Raw genomic sequence first — 27,107 nt, 5'->3', positions numbered from 1 at the left:
TCATCAAGCAAATATTAAACTCTGCTCCATATGTTGCTTTTAAAACAAGGAAGCAAGACATTTTAGAAAGAATCTCATCCAGAAATGATGGAGGGGAAAATAATTATATGGAAGACATCACTCCTTCACAATGCTAGAATGTATTTTTATGCTGTTAATATAGCATTTGTAACTCATTTTTGAATAAAGTTTACAATCATTGAAATTATACTGAGTATTAAAAAAACAAAATATAACTGAGGAGAGAAAACCTAACAGATCAGATTTTTTTCAACATGTTTTCTTTTCTCTTCCTAAAAATAATGACATTTTAAAACTTTCAAATATTCTATAGGTAAGGGTAAGCATGGTCATATGACACGGAAGGAACAAATCTCTCAGGGTTTTGCTTTTTTATCTGTACAGACAGGTCATACCTATCTTATGCAACTGTGGAAATATCAAAGGATTAAACATATATGAAGCATAACACCATATAATTTCATTTAATTACAATTAAATAGAATTGTGGCTAAGAAAATACACTCAACATATCCTGGGTCAAAGTGAAAGAAATAAAATATTTTAAGGTTTACATAATGTTTTCAAAAACTCAGTTTTAATGATCCTGAAATGGCTGGATGGCATCACTGACTCGATGGACATGAGTTTGAGTAAACTCCAGGAGTTGGTGATGGACAGGGAGGCCTGGCGTGCTGCTATTCATGGGGTCGCAAAGAGTTGGACATGACCGAGCAACCGAACTGAACTGAACGATCCTGAAGTCACTTCCCCACCCCTCCATTTCAACATCTCCGATATGAGAGATACAAATTATCACTGATGGTGTTTTGCAGCCACTGTAAACCAGGTAACAATTAACTTGTATTTGTTTGGAAACTTTCTGGTAAAATCCACAAAATATCAGGAAAAAAACATTAAATTTGATTAAAAAAAAAAATGTGGCTTCACACAAACTTCTTAGCTGCTCAGATATAATCACAATTTACTTGACATCTATCAGTAGAGCCTGGTGTAGCCTTGTTCTTGAATTTTATACAAATGGAACCATGAAGTCTGTTCTCTTCTGTGTTTGGTTTCTTTTCAGCAATATGTCTGTTGGACCCATCCATGTGATTCCATATAATAGGGGTTCATTCATTTCTACTGTTGTATAATATTTTATTGAAGAATTATACCATTATCCACTCTGCAGAATGGAGCACACTTTGGCTGTTTCTGTTTTTTTGGCTAGCACAAATAACCCGAGAAGGAAAATTCCTGAGGATTTTTTTTGGCACACATGTGCATGCATTTCTCTCAGGTATTTACTTTAGAGGGGAGTTGCTGGATTATATTGTATGCATACTTTCAACTTTTGTAGATTATGCCTCACTGTTTTCCAAAGCAGCTTCTTTTTTCTTCCTTATATTCTGCAAACCTTAGGAACACCGTGCTGCTTGCTCCTACATTAGGCCTCTAGTTAGTTAGTGTTAGTCACTCAGTCATGTCCAACTCTTTGTGATCCCATGGACAGTAGCCTGCCAGGCTCCTCTGTCCACAGAATTCTCGAGGGAAGAGTAATCGAGTGGGTTGCCATTCCCTTCATTAGGCCTCTGTGAAGTGAAGTTAAAGTCACTCAGTCTTGTCTGACTCTTTGCGACCCCATGGACTATACAGTCCACGGAATTCTCTAGGCTAGAATACTGGAGTGGGTAGCCTTTCCCTTCTCCAGGGATCTTCCAAATCCAGGGATCGAACCCAGGTCTCCCACACTACAGGAGAATTCTTTACCAGCTGAGCCACAAGGGAAGCCCAGAAAGCCGTTATTTAAACCATACGTCATCTTGCTATCCTATCCCTTCTTGTGCCTGTCATGTACTTATATTCAGGACAATGAAATATCCCTGCTCTGTCACTGACGACGTGGGCATTTAGCTCAAGTCTTTTTCTCACTGACATCTACAATCATCCCAGGTAATGTACTTGCTGTGTGCAGAAAAGATCTGGACAGAAGAACAACTGATCACATAGTATAACAAGCATCTACTTGCCAGGAGGAAAATAAAAGTAATTCAGAGTGGTGGCTGTTCTTGCAAAAACATATTTGAACAGTTCCATCATACACATTTTAATATTTTTATATAATTTCATAAAGATTACTGTGGTGAAGCTTACCTCTTAACAGATTTACTGAAAAAAAAAAATCACCTCATTTGTGTTAGGTATTACACATGGTATCACATAATATGGTCTCTTCTGGTGGCAATGGCTGAATAGAGATGAACATGAAGTTTACAAAAATCAGCCCTGATTTCACTAATTTGGATGAATCCATGTATGAACTATTTTTTAGAGAGTGTCAAAAGATTTGGTAATGAAGACAGCTCAAAGGGCATTTGGTAATGTGGAATCAAGAAAGCCACTCTAGTGGCCCTCTTTTTTATCTTTTATCTCCCATGGCATCTCCTTCCCAGATTTTTGGAAAAGGTTCAGGAGAGTGCTCCAATATACCGTGTAACAAAACCCTTGATGCTATGCTAAAAAAATCATTTTGGATACATTATTTTCCGTTAACATACAGGACACTCAGTATGTTCCCTGTGGCTTACTGGTAACCTTCAATGAAATAAAGAAATTCACGTTATTACTTGACCAGATCCTCTTAAATATGTTCCATCTCATAAGGAAAACTTTCATAGTATAATTATATTTAAGGAGAAAAAAATGCACAGAGGAACCAGACAACTGAGGAGTGTGTGTCTGAGTCTTCATCACATTTATCAGTTGCCTATCAGAGCTGCGCTTCCCAAGTGGCTCAGCAGTAAAGCATCTGCCCATAATGCAGGAGATGGTGGGGTTTGAGCCGTGGGCCAGGATAGGTTCTATTCTATCCAGGAGTAGAAATAGCAACCCACTCCAGTATTCTGGCCTAGAAAATTCCATGGACAGAGGAGCCTGACAGGCTACAGTCCATGGGGTTGCAAGGACTCAGACACTACTGAACGCACACACATACCAGAGCTGTATCATGTAACTAGTTTACCGTGCTCAAGAGATGCCATCTGTGCCCTCAAAACCTGGGTGTTAGGCCATGGCTTTTGACAGGATGGCACACAGCCTGTTGCAGAATGCAATCTGGAGTATACTATTAATTGACTATTTCTTCGTGGATGTTCTTTGGAAACATTTCACAAGCACCTGGTTTCCACGCTGTGGCACATTCAAACTCCCTGAAGGTGTGGGAATGATTCCCCCTAAATAACTGTCCAGCTTCATCCTGTGCCCTTATGACCCACCTCCCCCTTTTTCCTCTCAGCTTCTGACTAAACGATTCCTTAAATGCATTCCCTCCTTCCCATCTCAGGATCTTTCACATATTTTTCTTTCTGCTTAAAAATAAGTGCTGTTACTCCAATATCATATTTCTCCCCAAACTAACTCCTATTTACCCTACAGTTTGCATCTTATATATCATTTTTTCAAAGAAATCTTTTCTGAATGCCTAGGTTATGATAGGATTCTCTGTTTATATGCTTGCCTATAGTCTTTTCTAGCATTTATTGTAAACAATCACTGTTGACCATGTTAACCACACTTTTCCTTAATATTTTCCTTTTGTGCTATGTATAATGATTTTTGTACATTTTTTAAAAAAGAAAAAAATGTTTTATTCTTAAAGCTGCATCCAAGAAATTCCACTCTCTGTACAACATACTTGCCCAGCTTTGAGGTATGTTTAGTCCAGAGAAAGTCCTCTGGACCTTATTTAACAGTTCATTAAAATATTTCCTAAAAGGTGAAAAAGAAAATCAGTGAATAAAATAAACAGTCATAAAGTGACTACTGAAGCTGAAACTAGAATGCACAATCCAGGAAACTTAATTTTTTTGCTTTGCTCTAGTCTGATCTTTTGGAAAACAAATAAAAGAGTGAAACAGCTTTATACTTACACAAAGGCTAGGAACAAGACTGGATAAATTGACATGTCGTGGTGCAAACATGTGAAGCTGCTGAAGGCAAGATATGGCAGCTGCCTGGACGAGAGAATCTGAATGGTCCTGGGTTATCGCACAACCCACCAAACAAGAAGAACGGATTGTGGAAATTGTTGCTCCATTCCCTAAGAGCAAAGCAAAAGACAACATAAAATACAATGATTTTATTATTAGTATCACCAAAAATATTCCTAGAAAATAACTATCTTCTAAATAACTCCTTTCCAAATAAACACACAAAAAAGTATACCTGAAACTAACACCACCCTGTAAATCAACCGTACTTCAATTAAAAAAAAAAAAACTATGTTGAATTAACATTAACTAGTACATGTGCTCTATTGTAGGTTTGATACTGCAACTATTAAAAATCACTATAAGAAATGCCCTTACTTTTTTTCCCCTTACATTTTAACAGCTTACATTTTATCAAGCAAATAAAATCTACAGAATAAGAGTCAGCAAACTTTTCTTAAGAGGGCCAATATTTTTTATTTTGCTTGCCAGGAGGCAAAATCCACACTACTCTATGAGGGAAGTGCCTGCATAACCACTTACAAACAATTCTCACCTCATGGGTTGTTTAAAAAAAAAAAAAACCAAACAAGTGGGCATCTGACAAATTTGGCCCATGGATCATAGTTAATTTGCCTAACCTGCCTGTCCCCTATTATAAGAAAGTCATCCTCTAAATTACTCTCCTTGAAAGCCAATGTCAAAAAAGAAGTTACTTCTCAAAGGATGTAACGTATAGCATAGAGAATACAGTTAGCAATCTTACGACAACTATATGGTAACAGTTACTAGACGTAACGTGGTGATCAATTCATAATATATATAAATGCTGAAATACCAAGTAGTACACCTGAAATGAATACAATAGTGTATATCAACTATGCTTCAATCAAAATTTAAAAAGGAGTCGCTTAAGAAAAATAATCCTCTTTCTGATGGTTTTGTAAATAAAAATTCTGTAAAATATATACAAATGATTTCAAAACACATCAGTTTATGAATGACAATAATGCATTTTAGATTTACCTAGCTTTATATTTATCCTCTGATAAACTATATTGTCTTTTAAGCCTATCATTGTTTCCTTTGGAAGAGCCAGAACATTCCTTATTCTCCGGTTCTTTGTTCAAATAACAGTACCACTTCTATGATAAAATAATGTCAAATTCTATTTTCCTAATAAGATTAATGGCAATTTTTAGCAGAGATAGGAAAAATAAATTGTGTAGTATTACACACCGTCTAGATAAAAATGTCTTAGCTGCCAAATGTAAGTGATTTAAAATTTTTACCAATGCAAAAAAAAAAATTTTATATGAAGACCAAACAGGGCTTCCCTAGTGGCTTAGTGGTAAAGAATCCACCTGCCAACCCAGGAAATATGGATTCGATCCCTGGGTCAGGAAGATACCCCAGAGATGGAAACAGCAACCTACCCCAGTATTCTTGCCTGGGAAATCCCAGAGGACCCTGACAACTACAAGCCACAGGGTCACAAAGAGTCGGACATGACTTCAGAGACTGAGCACACACTTACCCACAGAGACCAAACAAGGAAATCAGAGTCACACAAGAGTCATATTCTAGTTTGAAATACACAGGCCTCACCATCACATCAGAAAGCACTTGGTAGACACCTACACTTAATCAAGGGCACATATTTATTCTCTCTACATACCTGTGATATTCACTGGAAGAAAAGAAATACCAACCTTCTCAAAGAGGACACTGAGACCAAGATAGAGACATGTATAATTCATATATTTTTCAATTCCTAGCATTCCTCCTAAAGGTCCTTTCTTTTCTCACATCCCTCTTTTTTTTTAAGTAACTATCTGAATGGAGGCAACAAAGCATAGTAGTTAAGAATGCAGGCAAACAGGCAAAGGAAATTTACCTGAGCTTGACCTCTGATCCCAACCACTCACTGGCAGGTGTGCGTGTGCGTGTGCATGGTGTCTGTGTGTGTGTGTCTCTCTGTGTGTGCTCAGTTGTGCATGGACTACAGCCTGTCAGGCTCCTCTATGAAATTTTCCCAGCAAGAACACTGGAGCGGGTTGCCATTCCTTCTCCAGGGGATCTTCCCGAACCAGGGACTGAACATGCGTCTCCTGTGTCTCCTGCATTGGCAGGCAGCTTCTCTACCACTGTGCCACCTGGGAAGCCCTCACTGGCTATATAATATATATAAAATCTTGGGAAAGTGCTTAACCTTTCTCAGCCTCAGTATTTCATCTGTAAAATGGAGAGATATACCTTTATCAGGATTGCTGTTAGAATCAAATGAGATAATATATATAAAAAGCTAGACTCACTGGAAGATTTAATAAATAGTAGGGGGAAAAGGGAAAGCTCTGAAAGTAGCTCATGTATTTTGCATAAATTCACAATAATTTTCTGACCTGAGTGTTTAAGTTAACCATTTGTAGAATTATTTCAGTGGAAGTACATGGTAAGTATTTGGGCCTTAGGATCACAAATCTGCTACTCCTCAGTTGAATGACTCGAGGCAAGTTACTTAACTTCACTGAGTTTAATTCCTGAGAGAAAATAATATATTTCTTAGAGTTAAAACAAAAAAAAAGTGAAGCTAGAGTCCATGAAGACAAGAGGATGGCACCCCATGCCAAAGGAACTCCACTTTCACCTTTGACTTCATAGGGCTCCAAGTAACATTTTAACTTAGGTGTTTTCTCTGCTCAAAAGTTCAAAAAGCATCTTCATATCACAGGTTTCTTAAGGGGAGTAAATAAAATAGAACACGTAGAGGAGAGCTCCAGGTTTTCAGTAAATTGCCAGTGCATAACACACAGAAATTATTAGTATAAGATTTCTTTAGGCAATGTGAAGGTAATATTCAGGAAGCTGAAAGACAGTTATTATCTGTGTAATCCCTTTAGCTTAAGATGAAGTTACTCACCTTGTAGTTCAGGTCCAACAGTAGTTATTATAGCACCCAAGCATCTACCCAAACACTGATGAACTTCTGTATGTGAGGGTGGAACTGTCAACAGCAAGGTAAGAACTAGAGATAATGTTGGCTCTACATATCCACGATACATTGGGCCACTAGAATCCACTATCAAAGCAAGCGAGTGAAGGGACCAAGTCTGGAATAAAATATAATTGATTTTATTGTAAACAGTATAGTGAACTGATACTTTAACTTGAATTTTCATAATACTAATACTTTCATTTTTAATGAATAGAAATATTTTAAAATATATTCCTTAAATGAGTAAAGGTCAACACATAAGCTACTAGTAGCCAATGACCAAAGCAACCAATACACAAATGCTATGTTTAAAGTTCCTTTGCAGTGTGACTTTAAGTGTCAGGGAAAAAGTTTCACTGATGAACTCATTTCCTCTATTATAATTACATGCATTTCACAATTCCCAAAAAGAGGAACTTATGTAATGAGAGTTTAGTGGATGCTAAGTCTCATTGGAAAAGACTCTGATGCTAGGAGGGATAGGGGGCAGGAGGAGAAGGGGACGACCGAGGATGAGATGGCTGGATGGCATCACGGACTCGTTGGACATGAGTCTGAGTGAACTCCGGGAGATGGTGATGAACAGGGAGGCCTGGCGTGCTGTGATTCATGGGGTTGCAAAGAGTTGGACACGGCTGAGCGACTGAACTGAACTGAAGGACATCCAATATGGCTTTACAATTTTGCTAAGAAACTAGCCTAAAATAAAACCATGACCACACCAATGTTCTGTAGTACTCAGATCTATTTCTCAAGCAATGACATTCACATACCAGCTCTTCAAGTCACGGAATCTTTTCAGGCTCTAATTTATGTTTACTAAGCACAAATAATCTTAGTGGCTAACAGTATTTGCAGAATTAACCTGGAGCAATGTACTGTAATCAGCACAGGCTAAGAAAATGAAAAATCCTTCAAGCTGCCCACACCCACATGTTAAAGAAAGTACCTTTAAAAAACAAAAACAAAAAAAAAACCTCTTCGCTTTATTACCAAAGACACACTCTCAGACACCTCATTCAGTTCTCAATTCTTAAGAGATTTTACCCATACATATTTCTGAAGCCACAATGGATTGACTGAAGAGCAGTTAAAGGTCCTGCTTTATACAGTTCACACCTCGGGGATCTGGCTGGGTTTGGGCTCTCATTTCCTCCCTGTTCTCAGTAAAATCACGCTTCTTCACCAGGGCTGAAGCCTCACCTTTTCCATGAGGTCTTCGTAGGACCCCACCACAGCCCAGGCGTTCTGCTGACTGAAGTGCTTCGGCACCAATGCTACGTCTGCCTCCTTCTCCAGTTTCTGAGCACCTCATTTATAGAACTCTCTTCATAGGTTTTAAAACTGGAGTGCTTTGCCTGTAATAGGTTTGGGCTTCGCTGCAGTGAAGGAGCATGTACCAGCTAAGTGCGGGAGAGATGGGGGGTGTTGTTGGTTGGCTTTCCTAACTCAACTGCAGCCTTACTAGAAGCCTCTCTGTGTCAAGGAGAAGGATGCAGGGAGACACCATCTATGCTGGGAAGCCTGGGCTACAGCGTCTAGAAGGTTCTGAGTGGGTGTGCTGGCTGCCAGTCTATTTACGAAGGGATGTGAAGGCCATCTCAGCACCCCTTCTCTGGTCCTATTCCATCTCTTCTCTCTTGGTCTTTAGGACACAGACAGCGCAAGAAGCACAGAGTATATCCTAACAGATAGCGAAACTGCCTTCTCCCTTTTTCGTTTCATAAGTCAAAATCATCTGGTCCAACTTTCTCATTCCTCCCAGCGGAGAGGGAAACCAGTACCTTTTATTTTTGCTATTGGCATCTCCAAAGGAGAGCTGCACTCCTGAGCCAAGGACACAGGGGTCTCAATAGAGAAGTTTCCCAACTTGACAATGTGGTAGGAAAAAAAATCCATACCTTGCTTTCTACTACTTGTCAATCTACTCCAATCCTAGGGAATGAAGCAACCTGAGCTGGACAATTATGTATAGAAACTACAACTACTGAGAAAAGTAATAGGAATATAGCAGCTTGTGGGAGGAAGACCAGAATACACATTCTGGAGAAAAAATTAATGGAAGAAGAAAAGAAAGTATTTTAATAAAACTGTTGCAAGGATTTTTAAGGCAATATAATTAAAGTAAAAAGGAGAAGTGATTAAAAAAAAAAAAAACAAACCAGGATTTATATTAAATGTTCAGTAGAAAGCTAGAAAAAAAGAATAATTATTATTAAATACTGGAGAAGGGAAATGGCAACGCACTCCAGTACTCTTGCCTGGGAAATCCCAAGGACAGAGGAGCCTGGTGGGCTACAGTCCATGGGGTCACAAAAGAGCCAGACAGGACTGAGCAACTAAACAGATTATGAAATACAAAAATCATTACTTTTTCAATTGGAGGTTCAGTTGGAAGATTATCTTGTAACACATAGTGAAAACACAAAAAATTTAAAATAATGAGGAAAAAGACAAGAGGCTCAATATGCAAATAAGTATCAGAAAGTGAAAAAGAAAAGATAAACTTATACACAATTTGATGAAATTTCTAAGCTTCAAGGATAGAGGGGAAATGCTAGTAAACCAAAATGTTAGGTTATAAACATATAGACATATTTCAGATAAGTTCCTTAGCGAAAGAAATAAAAAGCCAAGGAAAAAGACCGCTATGATGTCTATAAGCTCCATTATGTTAGAAATTTATTGTCAATACATAAACTGAAGTCTTTTGGGAGTGGAAAATACATGCACAGCATAAAAGAAGAAAATGTATTTATCACCAAAATTTTATATCTGGATATTCAAAGCCACACTGCAGAAAAACTTTACAGTATTTGTACGTCAGTTAATTTGATTATTGGCTTCTATGTTATCTTCTACATCTTAAAGAACATATTTGAAAGCTTATATAGATAGCTGATAAAAAACATAATATCTGAGATAATAACTGAGTTAATATCTGTGGAAATTTAACTAAAAAAATTAAGCTACTATGAGACTCTCACATGTAACACAAAAAATACCAAAACATTTATGAATAATGAAAAAAAAAAGGACTGTGTGCCAGGAATAGTATATCCAACCAAATATGACTCAAATTTGAAGATTAAATAGAGTTATTTTATTTCAGTTATGCAAGGAATCAAAAAAACACACCACTCAACAACAAAGATTATTATTGTTAAAGGAAGTTTTCTTATCAAGTAAAAACAAAGTAAGAACAGAGATCTCAACACAGGAGTTGAGGATACAAAAAAGAAACCACTATGCAACAATAAAGCTCTAGTAATTACAGCTGAATACATGTATACAGTAATTTGACTGTGAAGTATAATTTTTGAGTTAGGATTCTGGTCACAGAAGAGACCTTACAGAAAACTGAAGAATGCCACCATACTGTTCTTGTGCAGATGAGAACTGAAATAGCAGCTTTGAGGGAATGTATGTGATCTACATGATAGTAAAATGCCATGTCATCGGAATGAATCATGTGAAGCAGTCACTTACAGGAGTGTGGTTTTAAGAAATAAAAGCAAGAGAGGACTGAGAAAAAGATGAAGGCAAAGGAAAGAAAACTAGCACCGACTCTCTGACATAAAAGAAGAAAGCAGCATCTTCTTAGGTAAAATAATTTTACAGTTGTGTTCTTTTCTTGCAGACCACTGTGGAAACAGTGTTTAGGAAAAAAAAAACAACAGCATAGACCCTCGTAAGGTGCAAGATTATTTCATTTGTGTTTTTAGTTCTTTGGGGATGTTTGTGCTTTACTGCTGGAAACATTTTCCAGCAATAGACTAAGAAGCCTCTGGTGGATTCTGAATCCTTTTCTGATGGCGAAGGAACCCATCTATAAACACACCTATGAAAGGCAATAATGGCAATCAAACTTGTCTCTTCTGTCATCATCTGAGTCCTAATATGAAGCTGGCGAGTTGAAAGCTACTGGATTCACATACTCGATATTTTTTGGTGCATCAGTGTGAAATGGCAAATCAAGAATCTAGGATATCTTCACACACATGAAGTGTTTGCCTCTTACTGTAATTAAATCTATTTTTATATAAAATATTTGAAGAGAAAGAAAAAATGAAATTCAAGGAGTACACTTGAAGATTCAACCCATGGCCCTGTACCTGGGTTAGGGTATTACAGGAGGAGAGAAAGAAAGGTTATTAAAAGAAATTTGGTCAATCTACCAAATGTAAGGAAATACAAAGATGAGGAAACATGTACCAAGGATAATAAATAATAAAAAGAAACTATGCTTCAAGGAATGTATGGAATGGGTCAAATTCCCAGAATAAGACAGACTTTAGGATTAGGTTCAAATACAAAATCCTGTTACACATTCATAAAACAAAATGATAGAGAAAGATCCTAACACATTTTCCCTAACAACTCATCAAAATCATTACCATTTTTTAGAAATAAATTTTCCTACAAATAATATTTTCAAACTTCATAATAAAAACTTGATATCCTACCTGGACTTCAGAGGATGTTCCATCCTGTGCCAGAGCCAACAAAATGCTGACACTGGTCTTCAGATGTTGTCCTGAGCCGATACCACCAACATAACGATGCAAACAGCCCAGAGCCAACGAGTGGCCGGTTCTGGACACGACGTCTCGAGCTGACTTCAACCTGGAAAAGAGTCATGCTTCAGGGATTGTTTCTTCTCTTTCCCTATGGCAACAACAAGCTTATGAATCACACAATAAAAGGGATCTATTCTGGAAATCAGAAAAGATTACAATCATGATTATTTCTTTCTCTACTCATTAACAAATGTTAGAGACTTAATTTAAAATGGCTAAAATCACACATTTCACTGAATACAAGCCTATTTTCATTTCAGAGAAAACATGAAGAAGAAACTACAACTTCAGAGTTTTTAATATTAATTATTCCTCAAAAATACAAGAGCCATTTGAAATATACTTTAACCACTGGTGCTTTCAATAAAAGACAAATAAGACAAAAAGACTATGATATAATCAGGCACCAACATAGTTACTGTTAGAGAAGATGAAAATCCCACTAAGAACAAAGCTCCTAAAATAGCAAAGGAGCCTAGAAAGCAACTTTGATTACATTTTCAAAACTGTATTACTAAAAACAAACAAACAAACAAACTGTATTATAACTCTCAATAAATCATCCATAATTAAACTAATAAAAGTGAAATAAAGTCAAGGGATAAAAAACCATCCCAAGACTCTGGCTGGTTAGTTTGCCTATGGCAAAGAAAAATACAAATGCTGTCAAGACAGAATAGACGTTAGGAAATGCAGGGATGAAAGACGTGAACTAAGTGCATCCAGAGCAGTACGTTTTTTCCGACCACACCACATGGCATGTAGGATCTTCCCTGACCAGAGATTGAACCTGATCCCTCTGCATTGTGAGTGTGGAGTCTTAACCACTGGACTACCAGGGAAATCCTTTAGCAATATTTCTAATATATTATATCCTTGGATAAGGGGTCTTTATCTCTCTATACCTCAGTTTCTCCATCTGTAAAACAAAACATTATCATTCCTCCTATATAGCAGTTGTTTTGAGGAATGAAAGAAGAATGAAGGATACCTGTACATCCTAAAGCATTACACAGATTAGAAAGCTTCCTTCACATAGCTACTTTTCAAAGTTCATGCCAGTGAGCTAAAATGAAAGCTGAGCCAATTTTGTCAGTAATAATAATCTATTCAATAAAGTAAATCATCTAAGATATAAGAATATACATTTCCCAGAGGTGTCAAAGTGAGAATGCTGCCTAATAATTATACTGCTACATGGAGACTTTACGACAAATCCCAGTTTCAGATAAATTAAAATGTGAAAAAAATGGGTAACCTGAAATCTATGTAATAATTAATTTTAGATCATAATAACTTATTTGGAAAAGTTAATGAAACTAAGCATTGAGAACACCTGCAAACCATTAACTGGACAGGTATGAATATGAATGAAATGTCCTTGTGTTTCACCAGAATCGATATGAAACAGATACTCTGATAGGTATTGAAGACACATAAATTAAAACCCCTGGTCACTAAAGAAAAATTAACCATTCAAGAGTTTTCCAAAGAAATAAATTCCAATTTTACCTATTAATAACAGAACACAAACCACAAAATAGGTAGTTAAGATTGGTTCTTTTAAAGCAACTTTAACAAAAGTTGATTTCAGGATCAATGAGAGATACTTGAAAAAGGTAAAGCTAATCTATCACTAGAAAATAACTGAAGCCATTCTGCAGATGACTGAGTGACGGGGAATATTTTGACTGTATTCTCCCCAGTTGTATTATCCTTAGTAAGTCAAGCGATAACACTGGGGCATTATCCTCAACCCACCAAACTGTGCCAATTGTGTGTGAAGACAAGGACAACAATTCTCAGATGCAGAAGAGTTCAGAGAACACTTCTTTAGAATTACTACTTCACAACCACTGCTTCTCCCAATTGCTCTCTTGTTAATCACGATGTAGTTTAGTATAATTAATACTCAACATATACTATACTTAAGAATGATTAGTTTACATTACTCAAGTGTTAATTCCTACCCACTCTTGATTTTCAACTGCTCTACTTCAGTACTTGATTAACAACCAACAGTCACTAATAACTCTATTTATCATCTTAATCACATTTATTTGGATCTCTGAGGTCACTCTTTTAAATGCCACAAAATTCTTGAAAGCTGATGCTAAATATATCCCGTTTCAGAAATAATTTAAATAATGATAAACTTAGTAATAGTTAGAAAAAGAATGGCTTGTCCAAAAAGTGAAATATTAACAGAAAGAACAATGGCAACGGTGTGGGGGGGAGCAGAAATGAGAGAAAAGAACTTCAAAGCACCTCTTTAAGAGCAAAGTACACGTAATTGAGAGAAACCCTTACTAACAACCCTCTTGATTCCATTATATAACATTCAAGAGCTGAAAAAGAAACCCACACCACATTGAAAGCATGTACCATGTAGAAAATACATGGTTTGGTTAATAACAACTATGGATTATCTAAACGATATCATCGACTATGAGAGAAAGTTACTTGTTGATAGGGAGACTCACTTGTCAAAGCTATACTGGGCCATTCTAGCAATAAAAGTTGCTTCTCCAACCACCTGAGCCATTCTTCCAAGAGCTTCCCCTGCTGCACATCGTAAGATGGGGTTTGGATTGTCCAGAGCCCCCATAACCAGTGTCAGAGCAGATTTACGAACTTCCTCTGGTCCTAAAGTACTTTTGTTTTCAGCGAGGCCCTATGATTATTTAAAAAAAAAAAAAAAAAGACTGCAATATTTGTAATTAACATCTTCACACATTACTCTCTTCAGCCAGCTTTCCCATGCATATACTATGCTTAGAATTCACACCTTGTAAATTGACAGCAATCACTTTCCTAAACATGATTTCAGATCATGATACGTAACATAGTTATAGCTGAATCAGCCCTAAAACCAACAATCCCTAGGAGTGTCTCTACCAAAGACACATACTTAAAAGTTGTTTTTATATATAAAGGACAAATGGCAACCCACTCCAGTATTCTTGCCTGGAGAATCCCAGGGACGGGGGAGCCTGGTGGGCTGCTGTCTATGGGGTCGCACAAAGTCAGACACAACTGGGGCGACTTGGCAGGCACTATTATTAAAATAACTGTGATTAACTGATTGAAATTTATCATTCTAACTTTAAGGAAAGAAAAAGGCCTGATGAACATGAAACCCTGATACATTTATATAAAAATGCTAGAGACAATAATTACGTCACAAAGAGTATATCCAATAGATACTTAAAGACAAAATGAGGTAAGAATAATCAATAAACGAACGTCGGTTGCTCAGATGGTTAAGAAACTGCCTGTAATGCTGGAGACCCAGATTCCATCCCTGGGTTGGGAAGCTCCCCTGGAGGAGGGCATGACAACCCACTCCATTATTCATGCCTGGAGAATCCCATGGACAGAGGAGCCTGGTAGGCTACAGTCCATGGGGTCGCAAAGAGTCAGACATGACAAAGTGACAAAGCATGAATGCTGACAAAGTCTCTTCATCATTCTAAAGGTTAACGTCTCTGGTTCTAGTTACACTTACTGTCCTGGAACTTAAAATTATTTATTTACTTGAGGCCAAAAATCTAAGTCATGCTGCCTAGGGAAAGTGTTTTAACTACAGCAGAGCCATTAGCAAGCACACCTATGAGTAAAGGTATACTGTACAGAAACATTATAGTTGTTTGCTAGCCTTCCAGCCACTGAGGGGAACCATGACCACGCCACTGCTTTTTTAAAAAACTCAGACGTTGGTAGCTGACAATCTCTAAATAGGACATATACTAATGATTATATAAATGGCACAAATCTTTTTTGCATAACCAGTGCCTACATCCCTTTCCCTAAAGTTTACAAAATATGATTTAATTCATGCCCATTTAAACTCTTTACCTGTTGTCCTTTTATTTTAAAACAGTAATATCTTAATATTACCATATTATAGACTAGCAACTTAATATTATAGATTATATAATAGTCTTGGTATGCCTGAACTACTATATTAAAGGTATTAGTTAAAATCTCAGTTTAGAACATTTACTATGTTTTAAAAGTAAATACCTTCAGTGCGCTAAGTACAGCTGTAAAGATATTAAGCTGCACTGCCTGCTGGCGAACACCTTTGGCTTGTTTAACACATTCAGCAAAGTGATCCAACATCTGTAATCTATAATAGAATAAAGATTACATTAGCACTACTTTTTATTCAAATATGGCTCAAAAAACAGAGATAAGACACGCTGTTTAACAAATAATGCCCCATGCTATCACTTCTCGATTTTCATTCCCTGGTCTAAACCAGTTCCCCCCTTCTTTGAATTAACAGACAAACACGAAACAACTAACTGGCACAACACAAGAGACTAACACTAAGTTTCAACCAGCAAAATGAGGCCATAATCTGAGTCATCTTCAGTGTGCAACAAAGTAGATGCTCAAGGTCTCTGGAACAGAATAACCATCATTAGCTGTGCATCTCTGTGGAAGACTTTTAGGCTGGAAATTTTAAAATGTTCACACACAGAAGAAAATAGTACTTCATGCCTTGTTTTTGGAAGCTAATTAGGAGATTTTTTTTTTTTTTTTTAAGATTTAGCTTGGTCACTTTTGTTAAATGTGAAAAATCAGAGGTGAATTGGTTGTTTCACTCTTTCATTTTTAAAAAATGAGACAGTTATCCCTCTTCCCCAAATCACAGCCATTTGAGACTATTCTGATTAAAGAGAATGAAGTCACATCAGATTCTCCTAAAAAGAAATGGAGTGGGCAAAGGAATCTAGGGGAATTTCACTGGAAGGGTTTAAGCTCAATTATAAAAGGCCACAGGTCTCAAGTCAAAGCATTCTTCAAAAACCCAACAGGAAGAAACCATCTTTCCTCCAGGAGGAAGCCCAGTCAGAGGTTCTTAGAGGACACCTGCTCAGGCTGACACGCGCACACCTCTCTGACACTGACCCACGTCTATGGTGAGGAAGCAGGGTACTGTCCACATTGCTTTCAGGCACACACCTAAGAAGATGTACATGTGCTCCAACACGGCCATCAAACATCGTGTGCCTATGACTGATCTAAAACGCTCAACTTAAAAAAAAGATTTCCCCTTCTATAAAGTATTTACTTCTTTTAACTTGAAAAATATCAAGAAAAAGTTACTACCTAGGAATAACCGCTGAACATTTCTACATATTTTAAAATCGAAACTGCAACACTTGTCTTTTACATTCTTCATTTAAAATTATATAATGAGCATTTGCTGATATCAAAACATTGTCTCTGTAAAACATACTTCAGCCTATCAACTTTCCATAATGTAGTCACTGATTCCTCCATCTCTGGATATTTATGTTATATATTGTATTTTTGATAGAATTATCTATTTTTACTTCATCTTGTTTCACAAAAGTGATTTAATAAAGTTAAGATAATCCTGGATTCTAGTTACAGCTTTCACAACTAGCTGTGTAATTTTTGGCAAACCACAAGCTCTCAGACCTAGATTTCTTTAGTTTTAAAACAAGAACATTAAAATATAGGCTTCATAGGATTCTTTCACTTTAAAGTCTTTAACATTCACATGGCAACCAGATTTCTTGAAGCTATCTGGATAAAGTAACATTCCATATTTAAAATTCTCCCCTCAGGTTAAAAAACAGTCAAGTAACCTACATATGTAAAGATATGCTATCTTTTCTATACAAATACAACAAGGTTCTCAAGGCATAGTTTTTAAAACCTGAACTATCTGTGAAGATTTTACATTAATTCATTTTTAGTCCTTCTTCTGGGAAAAATCACTATAAGTATAAAGCACCTAAAAGTTAAGTACAGTGTCTGTGGACATAAAGCATAGCAAACTAAAATGTTCCCATTAAGAAAAGAATCAGTTACTTTAGTGTTCCAATTTCCAGATTTTAACATCTGACAAATGTTACATTAGGGGGGTAGACTTCTCATTCATTTACTTTCTCAGTAACAAAATAAAAAAACTTGGAAAACTGCTGTCCCTAATTAAAGATACAGGCAAACATACTATGCCTTATAAACCAGCAAACAAATTACTACATTGAAAATTTTGTTGTATAAGACCTGGTCCACAATATAATAGTTATTAGATGCTGGAACATGGACTCAAACCTGAAAAACAGTTTCAAAATATGTGGAGTCTGCATGCAATTTATGTTATTATGTTTGTGAGACTATTGTTTGAACTCTTTTTTTTTGCATCCAGAATATATTTTGAAAACTTTTATACTGATATCAAAGACAGGCAGACACTACAAGAAAATTACGAATACAAATACTGACATAGAAATCTTGAACAAAATACAAGCAAACTAAAGCAGTACATTAAAAGGTTTATATACTATGACCAAGCGGGATTTACTCCTGGAATTTGAGAATGGCTCAACAGACAAAAATTAATCAATGTGATATAGCATCTTAATAGAATGAAGGAAAAAACCCCAAATCATCTCAATTGATGCAATACAAGAATGACAAAATTCCACATCTTTTCACAATAAAAACACCTAATGAATGAGAAATAAAAGGAAACTCATTGGCTGGGAAAATCTACTACTTAAAAATAATTTATATTTAACTATGACTTTATACTAACCGGTGTTTAAAAGAAACATGAGGAAACACTACACCAAAAAGAGCCACGGAAGCGTCAATGACTGAAACTCCAAGGGGAAGAGGCCCAGGCACAGCTTCTCCAGCAGGTATTCGTAGGTAAATGGAGGATGGGTCATGCTCCAGAGCCCCACTCCCAGATGCACTGTTTGGCTGGAGCTGCAAAAAGAGGACATAAAAATCATTTGAAGTCTACTTTAGGAAATTCACTTACCAAGTACTGGGCATGAAGAGTAAAACAGAGGAGGAGAGAGAAAAGGTAATAATAAAAGAACAGAATGATTAACTATGGAAATGTTTAAATAGAGAAGTATGTAATTTGGCTATCTAAACAAAGTCACAACGGTTGATATAATTTTTTTTCTAAACCTTGTTCATTCTAAAACATTTTTATAGTACCCACCTTAAAATGTGTAAGCAAAATAACATCAGGAATAACTTAAACCCACAAAAAAGTTTTTTAAAGTGACCTTTAGAAACTTTTTAAAAAATACATATGAAATAATGTATTCAGTGGGCAAAAAAGGTTCTAAATCTTCAGTCTACTAAATTTTATTTCTCTCTAATCTGTCACAAAATAAACTAAACCAAAACAGAACACCAACAACCAAAAAGCTAGTCAAAATTGATCTTTGCAAAAGCAGCCACAGGATACCTAAATACACAGCCTATTAAATAAAGACAACTCACCCAATTCTAACTATTGCTGCTTACCTTTTCTCCTTATTTATCCACCACTAATAAGATACTTTTAAATGTCTCAAGAAAGATAAATGAAAAGTAAACCTCAGTCTACAATATTTTCTTTTAAAATGACAATGTATACTAGTACCACTGTTTATCAATCAAGCTAGTAATCATTTCAATGTATAGTTTACTACCTGGTCTTCAATTGATTTATGATCAGTTTCTTGAAGCCAGGACCCAAGTAGAACACTATCATCATAGTGGCAGAGGGATCTGAGGAGGGAAGTAGTTGTATTGGCTGAGTTGTCGGTTAAAGTGAATTCTGCCACCAGCTCTCTAAGAAGTGCGTTGAAAGAGCCTATAAAACAGAACTCAGATCAGATAAAAAATAATACTTTTTAAGAAGATGACAATTATTACCTACAAAGAGCAGCAATATGTTCAACAGAAGTAAAATAATTAAATCCCTATTTCCTTTTTTTAAAAATCAGTATTAAATGTTTCATTGCTAGTTTTAATACACAATAATGGCACTTCTTTATTATTGGATTATGCCTTTTAGTCCAAATTATTTAAATAAAAGACTCAAATTCAGGAAAAGTTCTTTATTTAAAATATGTTAAATATGATTATTATTTACTATTAATTACTCAATGATGTGCAAACACTGAACCAGGGCCTATCAAAGTTCTCAGTCATGTTTGCACTGGGATATTAACATTTATATGACATTTAATTTCTGCAAAAGTACATTAATATTCTCCCTCCAGATTCCTAAATTATTGGCTATATCATAACAGGATAGTCATCAAAAGCATAGACTCTGAATATGAACCAGCTGGGTTTGAATCCAAGCTCTGCTACTACCTCCCAGACCCGTGCAAGCTACACAACCTCTAAGTACCCAAGATTTTTCACCTTTAAACAAAGCTATATTTTAGCCTTATAAGGTCTGTGGTTAGAGTCAAAGATACTAATACTTATAAAGGGCTTAGGATGGGACCTGAAACACAGCAGTGCTCAACAAGCGTTAGCCACTCAGTATGATGAAAAGGAAAATGGTGGCCTTCCTTTGCATAGTGAGTCAGTTAGGTAGCCAGGGTCAGAACTCGATGATACTGTGAAGAGCTGGAAAGGCATAATGAAGAATTTTTATTAAACATCCACAAGTTTTACTTACCTTCGTACGTTTTTGGAGGTAACAACGCCAAGATATCGTAAAGCCGTAAACGGACCATGGCAGCACTAGCTTTCAGATGAGCTCCGTGGGCTTTAATTACAGAGGGGATGCTAAAATGTCAAAAGTATAGTTCGTATCAGCTTATAGAATAAGCAGTACTTAAAACATTCTTTTCCAGTCAAATCAATGTGATATCCAGATGATATCCAGACGATATCAATGTACCGTCAAAGTACACTGATAAGTATTATGTTTTTGTTTTATTTTGTGACTTTTACTATTAGTAAGAGAAACACTATAAAACACAATTTTATTTCAACCTATATCACTGTAATTTTTAAAGTCACTTTACATAAAGTTTAGTACATTTTCTATATGACAGTATAGGGAATTACAAAACATGGCAATTTTTAAATATATAAAATTGGATGTTAATGTGTTCTAATTGCCTACTTACTGTGACATCATAGTCATGGCACATTCAATAGGGGTCATCAATTTTCTAATCACATCTTCAGTTAGGAGTTCAGGACAATGTGCAACAAAACTCCTCATTGCTAGATAAAAATTTTAAAAAGACTGATTTGAAACAGCTTTTGTGAAGATAAACAATTTATAAGTTATATAAAGATTCCTAAAATTTTTAATTATTACAAAAACATCAGGTTCTAAAACAAGGCCAAACCAAAAGAAGAGCCAACTGCAACGACAGAGAAAACTCATTAGAAAAGGCTAGAAGAGTGGACAACAGAGGCAGAGGAAGGGGAGATGTCTCTTAAGAAGACTTCCATGAGCGAGAATTCAGAGGTCTATGACCCCATGTGAATTCAGATGACTGAAAAAGAGAGCTGTTTCAGAAGAGAACCAAGAACGGACATAAAGCCCCAGTGAGCAGAAGTATCTTTGTGGGCTCTTTAGCAGTAGAGCTACCATCTCTCAGATATATGGGCACAAAACTGACACTCTGCCCTGCCGTGTTTATGGTTAAGTGCACATCCATCTCCCACAGTTTGGAAAAAGAAGTACTTTTCATCTTCAAATAAAGTAAAAAAACAAAAAAGCATAGTCACTCAGTGTAATTTTAGTTCCCAAATAAAACAAAACTTGAGCCTTTCCTATAAATTGCTGACTCCCAAACAAAAACAACTTTATTTCACACTTGTTGAAAATGCTGATATCTAAAAAATGTATCAACCTTTGTAGATCTGATAGGAGAAAACAGCTATTTGTATAAAAAAGACTAACTGTAAACTCAGTAAACTTGGTAATCCTGAGTTTCTTTTTCCTTTAAATAAGCACTGGGTTTTTTCACATGATGACTCAGTGCTTCTTCAGGTGGAATACTGCAGTAACTGGGAATTAAGAGGCCTGGATTCTAGCTCTTGTTTGATCACAAACTCTAACCTCCTTTTCAAAGACTTAACTTCATTTTTACTACAAAATTAGTAAACTGGTATAGATTATTTACAAAGTTTTTTTTCTAAATGTACAAGTCTACAAACTCATCATTATATATTAACATAAAAAACTGAAGCAATGATTTACCTTCACTTCACAAATATTTTAGTAAGAAAATAATATTGTGAAAGTGTAATCCCTTCAGTTCTTACCACATAAAGCTCCAGCACGACCTTCCAATGTTACCTGCCAGGTAAAAGAATCGCCTCGGGCCTTCTCAGCCTCCAATTCCTTTAAAGAACGAGGGAAAACGTTTCGCCACAATAACAACATCTTGGGTAGATGGTAACGAACAACAGATGGTCCTAACCAAGAAAATGGGAATACAAAACCATACTATGTATAACACTACAAAAAAAAGTCATAGAAAAGAGCCCCAAATAAGCTTTAACAATAATTCTTATCTCTATCTTAATCTCTTAACATTTTCAAAATGTTTTTTATTCTGTAAGTAAAATATATATCTACTGAAGCATAGTAATATTCATCCAGAAACTAACAATATTTATAGCATCCAACATAAAATAAATCCATAAAATGTCATCTAAAGGAAATTACTCAGATATATTTAGAATGACAGATTACATTCTATCAACAATAAAGTTATCTAGGACATATTTCATGATATCTTTTCTATAAACATATATGTATATAAACATACACACCTGTTCCTAAACACATACATATGAATATTTACTACTCCATTTTAAGGGCAATTTATATGTTAATTTTCATGGAGTGGTATATTTAGAAGTAGGAACCTATATTTATACTGCTAAGGAATTCATTTAATATACCACATAACATACTTAACTAATGTTCTGGAAAAAAGTTACCACTTATTATTTTCTTTAGAAAACCAGATCAAGGTTCTATTTTCAAAAGGTAGATGAATCAAGCAGTTAGCAACTCTGCAGTTAGTACATACACATACTTTTTATAGTAGAAGCCGAAAATGTGAAGTAAAAAGTGGACACACCTTATTACAGTGATAACATTGATACCATATATTATGACAATAATAACATGTACTTCTGTTCTATGTATAATGCTAAACTTTATCTGCATCTCAGATTTGTCATAACACTTAGGACAGTGAAGTGCATAAGAATAACCCCAAGGATGTAAAGCCAACAAGAGATATTATTTACTGTGTGACTTTATCATCCTAGTAAAATCAGGTCACTAGCCTTCACTTTGGGCATGGAATACCTCATTTCTTTTAATAGACTAATCAGTTAGACCATGGCTATTCTGATGGTAAAGGTGAAACTTGGCTCAGTTGGTAAAGAATCCACCTGCAATGTGGGAGACCTGGGTTCAATCCCTGGGTTGGGAAGATCCCCTGGAGAAGAGAAAGGATACCCACTCCAGCTCCAGTATTATGTCTTAGAGAATTGCATGGAATATACAGTCCATGGGGTTGCAAAGGGCCAGACACAACAGAGTGACTTTCACTTTCTCAGTAAGTGTACATAAATAGAAATTACTGAAAAAGCTCAAACCAAATGATGAGAAAAACATCATTATCATTTTACAGCCTCATTCAAAGTCTAGAATGTGAAGTTGAATACTTTTAAACTTTCTTTACAGTCTACTGACAGTTACAGAATAAGATAAAATCCCACTCAGTTACAGCTGTACCTAAAGTCATGAGTGCTCCAAGTAAGAGCCATCCAGCTTGGGTGCGCTGTAAAGACAGCCTGCTATTTTGGGCAGCAGTTCGTAAGAGATCTTCAGCAATACTAACCACCATCTGCAAGAGAGGTTTAGAACTGGATTTTAATTTAAACAAGTAACCAAGATCAAAAAAGAAAATACATAGCTAGTATACTTTTATTAAAAAAGAATTTGTCCTTTTTTGTTGTTGCTGTTAACATGCTTTTAAAGAGGCAACATCAATACCTAATCAATCTCAACTGCACTGCTGACTCAGAGAAGACCCAGAACAGCACAGTGGTTAAGAATATGACTTGCAGAGCCAAGATGCCTGAGTTCATATCCCAGTTTTGTCATTCCCTAGCTTTCCAACCTAGAGTAACTTCATCTCTATGCCTCGTTGCTAAAATAGGAATAACAGGAGAACCAACGTCACTCACGTGTGGATTACATAAGTTAATACAGGAAAGCACTCAGAATGGTGCTGATCCATGCAGTCACTTAATAAATGCTATTAGCAGTAACACTGTAAACCTACACTTAAAGATTTGTTGAACTCTTATTATAAATTTGCCATTAAGCTAATCTTAAAGTGGTTAGAAAAGACATAGGAAGAAAAGGAAGTAACAAGCAGCATACGATCAAACGACAGAGTAACAGTACAGATGCAGTGGTCAGCAGACAGAAAGGCTACCACAGACTGGGTAGCTTTGAAGGCATTTCATGGAAGAGATGGAACTTGAACTGGGCTTCTAAACAAAGCAGCTAAGTTTGGTGCAGGTTAACAAGAGAGATGAAATTCTAATGTAAGATGTTAGCATAAGCAAAGACATGGAGGCTGAAGAAAAGCTTGGAAAAAAAGCAATGTGGCTAGTCTGACGAGGGCAATGGGAAACTATAATGAAAGGAAAGAATTAAAGCAAATTATGAAAGTACAAGTTTAGCAGACAGAGGTGATTATAGTTTATTCTCTGATCCTGCGTAGTCTCTAAGGGTCTTTGAGCACATATAAAACATGGAAGAGATGGGAGAAAAAGACTCCGAAGAAGGAAAATCAGTAGGAGACAAGCATGTGACAAACGGAGATGGAAGCCCGGGTTTGAGCAGGAGCTATCGAAGTCACAGAAATGAACGGACACGGGCCAAGTAACCCAGAAAAAAGAAAAATTAAAAAATTTAGCCCAATATGAAATTGCAAAAAATACTTATATAAACACTTATATTCCTAAGAAGAAAATCTTCATAGTAGTATATGGTATAGCAGAAAGAAAGGCGAAAAAAAGGTAACTGATTCATGACAGCTATTCAAATTTTATTAAGTATTACCAAAATGCTAACTATAGCAACAGCACATTCTCTTGACATTTTGAATATAGCAATGTGAATTATATTTCTAAAACTCCAAAGAAAAGCTCTGATTTCTAAAGAATCAGCATAAGGTTTTTCTAATATCTCTCTAAAATAAATCATAAAATGATATTATACCCAGACAAAACCTATTATTTCTGTAACAGAAGTAAGTATCAAATTTTAATTAGGGTCTGTCAACTCCATATGGGCTTCCCCGGTAGCTCAGCTGGTAAAGAATCCGCCTGCAATGCAGGAGGCCCCGGTTCAGTTCCTGGCCGGGAAGATCCCCTGGAGAAGCGATAGGCTACCCACTCCAGTATTCACAGCCTTCCTGGGTGGCTCAGACGATAAGGAATCTGCCTGCAGTGTGGGAGACCTGGGTTTGATCCCTGGGTTGGGAATATCCTCTGGAGAAGGGTATGGCAGTCTACTCCAGTATTCTTGCCTGGAGAATCCCCATGGACAGAAGAGCCTGGTGGGCTACAGTACATGGGGTCACAAAGAGTCGGACACGACTTAGCGACTAAGCGCAGCACAGCACGGCCTAACTCCATATAAACAGAATACTATGTCACTTATTATCACGCAAAACTGTTTTTGTTCAATCATCCAGTTCAACATCAAACACAGAAGGTATTCCAATGAAGACTAAATAAAGCCCACGGGTTAGCACTTAAAATTCTAGGATCTTTGTCATACCTTTCCCTTGGCATGAGGAATGCCCAAAGGACACTGATGAACTCCACCTAACAAAGCAGCCATTGCAAAACTGTATCCACTAACAGCTTCTGGCGAAGTTTTTAAGCTGTTGAGCCGTTCTGCACATCTGTCTAGAAATGGCGTCAACTGGAAAGGTAACGCCACAGCCACACAGCGCAAACACCAGGCAGCAGCAAGTCGAGCTGCCATGCTTGGATGGAGAAGCACTGAGGTCACAGTCTCCAAAAGACCTAAAAAATACTCAGAATTACTCTTTAATGAAGTCACACAATTTAATGAGTTAAAAGACTATGTATAACACCACCATTAATATTGTGTTACAATTTTACACAGATACTTTCAGAACTGCTGCCAAAAAACACACACATCTCAACTTATAAACAGGTAAGTACTTTAAAGGAAAGTTTTCTACAAAGAACATGGTACAATTATATCCAATGAATTATAAAATGCTGATGTATTCAATAAAGTTTAGAAACAAAACTACCATGACTGTTTCTGTCTCTCAAAGCAATATTTTAATATTTAATTCAAGATTCATTATCACAAATAAATAATTCTAAATAAAACCCAACTTTTAATGGATGATTTAAACTGCTAATTACCATGTTAAGCAACCAATTGGGAGTTTATCAATCACACTTATGACTTTTAAAAATATTGAAAAAAATATTCCGGCCTATAAGTGAACACCACACCTATAGATGCTTCCTGAATAAGAGGGGACGCGGTGGCATTCAGGCTCTGCACCAGGCTCCCAAGCTCCTGCAGGGCACAGACCATCACATGCTGGCTTGCCGCAATGTCTGCTGCTCCAGACTTGTTCTCCCCACTAGTGTCATTCACTACTGCTTCTGGAAACACAAAATCAGGCATGGAATGTGGGTGAATTAAACCATGATATAATTATTTGATCTATACAATTTTATGTTTTTAAATTATACAAGCTGAATGCCTGACTGTTAAGAACTGTGTTTGTATCTCTAATAATTCAGTTCAGTTCTGTCGCTCAGTCGTGTCCAACTCTTTGTGACCCCGTGAATCACAGCACGCCAGGCATCCCTGTCCATCACCAACTCCCGGAGTTTGCCCAAACTCATGTCCATCGAGTTGGTGATACCATCCAGCCATCTCATCCTGTCGTCCCCTTCTCCTCCTGCCCTCAATCCTCCCAGTATCAGGGTCTTTTCCAGTGAGTCAGCTCTTCGCATGAAGTGGCCAAAGTATTGGAGTTTCAGCTTTAGCATCAGTGTTTCCAAAGAACCACCAGGACTGATCTCCTTTAGCATGGACTGGTTGGATCTTCTTGCAGTCCAAGGGACTCTCAAGAGTCTTCTCCAACTCCACAGTTCAAAAGCATCAATTCTTTGGCACTCAGCTTTCTTCACAGTCCAACTCTCACATCCACGTATGACTACTGGAAAAACCACAGCCTTGACTAGATGGACCTTTGCTGGCAAAGTAATGTCTCTGCTTTTGAATATGCTATCTAGGTTAGTCATAACTTTCCTTCCAAGGAGTAAGCATCTTTTAATTTCATGGCTGCAATCACCATCTGCAGTGATTTTGGAGCCCAAAAAAATAGTCTGCCACTGTTTCCACTGTTTCCCCATCTATTTCCCATGAAGTGATGGGACCAGATGCCATGATCTTCAGCAATACGTGAACTTCCAGATGGTCAAGCTGGAAAAGGCAGAGGAACCAGAGATCAAATGGCCAACATCCGCTGGATCATCAAAAAAGTGAGACTGTTCCAGAAAAACATCTATTTCTGCTTTATTGACTATGCCAAAGCCTTTGACTGTGTGGATCACAATAAACTGTGGAAAATTCTGAAAGAGATGGGAATACAGACCACCTGACCTGCCTCTTGAGAAACCTATATG

The 27,107-nt window shown here is 36.6% G+C and overlaps 1 protein-coding gene across 6 annotated transcripts in view; it reads right to left on the bottom strand.

The window, feature by feature from the left end:
* The window catches only part of HEATR5B (HEAT repeat containing 5B), a 99,634-nt gene that overhangs the window by 50,424 nt on the left and 22,103 nt on the right, over positions 1-27,107 (bottom strand). For all 6 annotated transcript variants that reach the window (XM_042246275.1, XM_060412259.1, XM_042246276.1 and 3 more), the window contains exons 9-21: positions 25,920-26,075; positions 25,201-25,451; positions 23,137-23,248; positions 21,645-21,797; positions 20,492-20,591; positions 20,035-20,144; positions 19,049-19,212; positions 18,151-18,326; positions 15,594-15,699; positions 14,051-14,241; positions 11,454-11,613; positions 6,913-7,102; positions 3,933-4,102 (exon numbers count right to left, since the gene is read on the bottom strand). In XM_042246275.1, the coding sequence (XP_042102209.1) occupies positions 3,933-4,102; positions 6,913-7,102; positions 11,454-11,613; positions 14,051-14,241; positions 15,594-15,699; positions 18,151-18,326; positions 19,049-19,212; positions 20,035-20,144; positions 20,492-20,591; positions 21,645-21,797; positions 23,137-23,248; positions 25,201-25,451; positions 25,920-26,075 (2,039 nt within the window). The remainder of the gene's footprint in view (positions 1-3,932; positions 4,103-6,912; positions 7,103-11,453; positions 11,614-14,050; positions 14,242-15,593; positions 15,700-18,150; positions 18,327-19,048; positions 19,213-20,034; positions 20,145-20,491; positions 20,592-21,644; positions 21,798-23,136; positions 23,249-25,200; positions 25,452-25,919; positions 26,076-27,107) is intronic.

The sequence above is a fragment of the Ovis aries genome, chromosome 3 (genome assembly GCF_016772045.2).
Source record: "Ovis aries strain OAR_USU_Benz2616 breed Rambouillet chromosome 3, ARS-UI_Ramb_v3.0, whole genome shotgun sequence".
Classification (NCBI taxonomy): Eukaryota; Metazoa; Chordata; class Mammalia; order Artiodactyla; family Bovidae; genus Ovis; species Ovis aries.
This window is presented reverse-complemented; position numbering and strand designations above follow the sequence as displayed.